Source organism: Vombatus ursinus, unplaced genomic scaffold (assembly GCF_900497805.2).
Source record: "Vombatus ursinus unplaced genomic scaffold, bare-nosed wombat genome assembly UNPS02014821.1, whole genome shotgun sequence".
Classification (NCBI taxonomy): Eukaryota; Metazoa; Chordata; class Mammalia; order Diprotodontia; family Vombatidae; genus Vombatus; species Vombatus ursinus.
Genome location: NW_020954599.1, coordinates 33,078,811 through 33,082,672, shown reverse-complemented (window position 1 = coordinate 33,082,672; position 3,862 = coordinate 33,078,811). Strand labels below are relative to the sequence as shown.

General features: G+C 45.4%; 1 protein-coding gene across 2 annotated transcripts; it reads left to right on the top strand.

Moving 5' to 3' along the window:
- The first annotated feature begins 303 nt into the window (after positions 1 to 303).
- On the top strand, positions 304 to 3,452 carry CDKN2AIP (CDKN2A interacting protein). Of its 2 annotated transcripts, none has more exons than XM_027837560.1 (3): positions 304 to 649; positions 1,078 to 1,208; positions 1,602 to 3,452. In XM_027837560.1, exons 1-3 carry the CDS (start codon positions 384 to 386, stop codon positions 3,098 to 3,100), a joined length of 1,896 nt encoding a protein of 631 aa, XP_027693361.1. In that variant the 5' UTR covers positions 304 to 383; the 3' UTR covers positions 3,101 to 3,452. The 2 variants fall into 2 exon arrangements, with proteins under 2 accessions (XP_027693361.1, XP_027693362.1); XM_027837561.1 differs by having other exon boundaries at positions 1,078 to 1,177; positions 1,602 to 1,687.
- The last annotated feature ends 410 nt before the right edge of the window (positions 3,453 to 3,862 follow it).

Sequence of the window (3,862 nt, the reverse complement as noted above, 5' to 3'; positions counted from 1 at the left end):
TGGTCTGTCAGACGGCTTTCAGGACGCCCCGAGGGGCGGGTTCTGCGTGCCAAGCTGCCCGCCACGGGCTGGCTGTCCCTTAGGCCCCGCCTTCCGTCTCGGCCTCCGCCAACCCGAGACGAGGACCGCGGCAGAGCCGCCCGCTATAGCGGGGGCTCGCGCCGGAAGGAAGGGACGACGCGCGAGTCCTGGCGAGGTTATAAAAGGAGAGGAGGTGCCTGGCGGCGGACGGAAGTGGGCGTTTCGGCTCTGCTGCTGGCCTTTAGTTGGTCGGCTGTCTTCTGGGTCGCGGGAGCTACCCGAGTCCTCGGTGACAGGGCCTCCTCCGTCCTCTTCCTCGTCCCCTGCCGGCCCTAGCGACGGACGACACGAGCGGGTCGAGCATGGCGCGGGCGGCCATCTCCGAGGTGTCCGAGTACTTAAGCCAGAATCCACGGGTGGCCGCCTGGGTGGAGACGTTGCGCAGCGACGGCGAGACGGACAAGCACTGGCGCCACCGCCGCGAGTTTCTGCTTCGCAATGCCGGAGACCTGGCTCCGACCGCCACCACCGAGGCCGCCTCGGTGGAGTGCGGGGACCGCCGTCGCCAGCTGCAGCAGCTTGTCTCCTCCTCCATGGCCTGGGCCAACCATATTTTCTTGGGGTGCCGGTGAGTGATCCGCGCCCGGGCCTGGGCCTTGTCCGCCTGACAGCCCGCGGCCGGGGCCCGAGGCCTGTGGGTGAAACGCGAGCAATGAGGGAGCTGGCCTGGCCGGGGAGGACGCGGCTGTGGGCCCTTGCCCTCCCTCCTCTCGGCTCCCCCCCCTCCGGTTTGTGGTGTGGACGTCAGCCGTGTTCTTTCTCGGTCAGCTGGTAGGAGTCGTTAGTCTGGATCAGATGAATGGCTTGCAGGCCTAGCGGGGGGGAGGAGAGAAGGCGGAATCCATCCCTCAGTGAGCACGTTTATTTACGGTTATTTAGGAAGCCGAGAATCCTTGCTGTATCTCGGTGGCGAATCGGAAGCCTCGTTCTTGTGACTTGTTTATATGTGATGTGAAAGACTTGCGGAGAACAGTCAACTTGTTTTTCTTTTTTTAGGTATCCACCAAAAGTTATGGATAAAATACTTAGTATGGCTGAAGGCATCAAAGTGACAGATGCTCCAATCCATACAACAAGAGATGAACTGGTTGCCAAGGTGAAGAAAAGAGGGATATCGAGTAGCAATGGTTAGCAGATCATAGATGTGAACATATATAGGAGCATAGAACATAAGTTTATTTTAGTGCTGTGAACTCATGTTTCATATTAACTTATATTTCTGACATAGCCAAACTATTTAATGTGTTGTTTTTTTTAAAGGACACTAGTCCCAAACTTTTTTCTATATGTTTTTTGGTTCTTAATTTTAAATTTCTTTGACTGTTTTAAAACTGTCAAATATGTTTCATTTTAAGAAACTTGTGTCATGATTACATAGTGATTTTGTCCTTGGCATTATACATACCAAGTTTTTTGCTTTTGTTTTATTGAGCATCTTTCTTGCATTAAATGTCTAGCTTACTAGTTAGTAATCAAGTGGAAGTAGTCAAATACTTCTTTTTGTTTTTTTAAATTTTTAGATGGGGTAGAAGAGCCATGCAAAAAGCGGGCAGTTGAAGGAAAGAGCAGTTCTGCTGGTGGTCAGGATGCTTCCAAGACTTCTGGCAAAACAGAGCAGGCATCAGCAAAGCAGGAAGTCAAGGTGGGGCCCATGCCATCCACTAGATCTGTGGGAAGTGGAGAGAACATAAGTCGGAGCTCTAGTAGCACCTTGGAGAGGGGGAGTGCACTTTCCCAAGAGGTCGCAGGAGTAAAGTGTCAGAATAAATCCACCAGTGAGCTGACAGCTGAGAATCTTGGGTCAAAGCAAAGCACCAGCACTTCTCAGGTTGCAGCAGCAGGCCCTGAAAAGGTTTCAGAGGTAGAAACTTCAGACAAACATAGTACAACACTAATTTCATCTGTGGCAAAATCCAATAGTCTTGGGACCCAGCTGACTGATTCCAAACTACAAAATGTGTCACCTAAAAAGAGTGTTTTGGAGAGCACTTCATCTTTGGCTTCTCAGAGCAGTTCAGAGACAGAAGTGCCCTTGTTGACTTCTCAAAGCAGGTCAGAGACAAGTGTGCCATTGTTGGGTTCCCCAAGCAGCTCAGATGTAGAGTTGCCACTGTTGTCCTCCAAACCTGGGTCAGAATTACTGCCCCTATTAGGTTCCAAAACCACTTCAGATGTAAGCACATCACAATCAACTTCCAAAACTAGCTTGGAGTCAAGCATTTCATCATCTGTTTCTAAGAACAATTCCTCATCTAGTGTGCAAATGTTAACTCCCAAAAGCACCACCTCAGCAAGCACTTTACTGCTGACTTCTAAAAGCAGCTCCCAGGTAGCTGCTACACTGTTGGCTTCTAAAAGCAGTTCCCAGGCAGCTGCATCACTGTTGTCTTCCAAAAGCAGCTCCCAGCCAAGTGGATCGATGTTGGCTCCCAAAAGCAGTTCCTTGGCGAGTGTATCCCAGCTGGCTTCTAAGAGTAGCTCTCAGACTAGCACATCACAGTTACCTTCTAAAAGCACTTCACAGTCAAGTGAGAGTTCTGTTAGGTTTTCTTGCAAATTAACCACTGAAGATGTAAAACAGAAACAACCTTTTTTCAATAGATTGTATAAAACTGTTGCATGGAAGTTAGTGGCTGTTGGTGGCTTTAGTCCCAATGTGAATCATGGAGAACTCCTAAATGCATCTGTGGAGGCTCTAAAAGCAACATTGGATGTTTCTTTTGTTCCACTAAAAGAACTGGCAGATCTGCCTCAAAATAAGAGTTCTCAAGAAAGTATAGTTTGTGAATTGAGGTGCAAGTCTGTTTATTTAGGTACTGGCTGTGGAAAGAGTAAGGAGAATGCCAAGGCAGTAGCATCAAGAGAAGCTCTGAAGTTATTTCTCAAGAAAAAAGTGGTGGTTAAGATATGTAAAAGAAAATACAGAGGAACTGAAATTGAAGATTTGGTGCTTCTTGATGAAGAATCAAGACCTACAAACTTACCTCCAGCTTTAAAACATCCTCAGGAGCTACCATAGCATGTTTAAAAGGTCACTGCATAAAGCTTATATGGTGTTTTAACACATGAACTGAAGTTTACTTTTGTACACTAAAATATCGGCTTTCAGACATTTTGTATTGCTTTCCCCCCTAGTTTTTCGCAAAACTTATGTTCTAGTTGTCTTCACCTAGTAGCAGCAGTTGTAAATAATTTATGAATGAATGACAGTGTGCATTTAAAGGTATGCCTTAACATCATAGCACACCAGAATGCTGTTTAATTTGCTAAAGAGTGTACCCATGTCTTCTCTTTTTAATGGTACAGTAGGTACGGTATGCAGTTCAGTATAGTCTTACTACTTTTTGTATTAAAAATTTGGTGAAAATGTATTATGAGTGTTCCTTTCGCTTTTTTTTTAAGCAGAAAAACAAAAAGACCCCTCCACGTGACAGTAATGGGGACCACAGTATTTAGGTGGGTGTCTAAAAATCCAAGAAAACTGGAGATTTTTAAAAGTATAAAAAGAACTCAATGTTAAATATGCCTGTTAAAGAATGAAGAAAAAATAGTTGCTTCAGACTATTTTTCTTAAAAGTTGTAAACATTTTAAAATATGAAGCTGTGTGAAGTATTTAACATTATTTTACACTAAAATTGCTGCTTAATTCAGTAAGATAATATTCAACTATTCAAATTCACTAGATAAATTTATGTTCAAGGTAAAATACCATTTACATCTTTTTTCAGAATGAAAAAAATGGGGTTTGTATATTAAGCACATTTGTGACTGCTACTATAA

Bases quoted from the DNA above. Each gene is read 5' to 3' on its own strand.
- CDKN2AIP (XM_027837560.1), top strand. From the start codon at position 384: ATGGCGCGGGCGGCCATCTCCGAGGTGTCCGAGTACTTAAGCCAGAAT. The intron at 650-1,077 runs GTGAGTGATCCG...TTCTTTTTTTAG, and splicing joins CATATTTTCTTGGGGTGCCG to GTATCCACCAAAAGTTATGG. The intron at 1,209-1,601 runs GTTAGCAGATCA...TTAAATTTTTAG, and splicing joins AGGGATATCGAGTAGCAATG to ATGGGGTAGAAGAGCCATGC.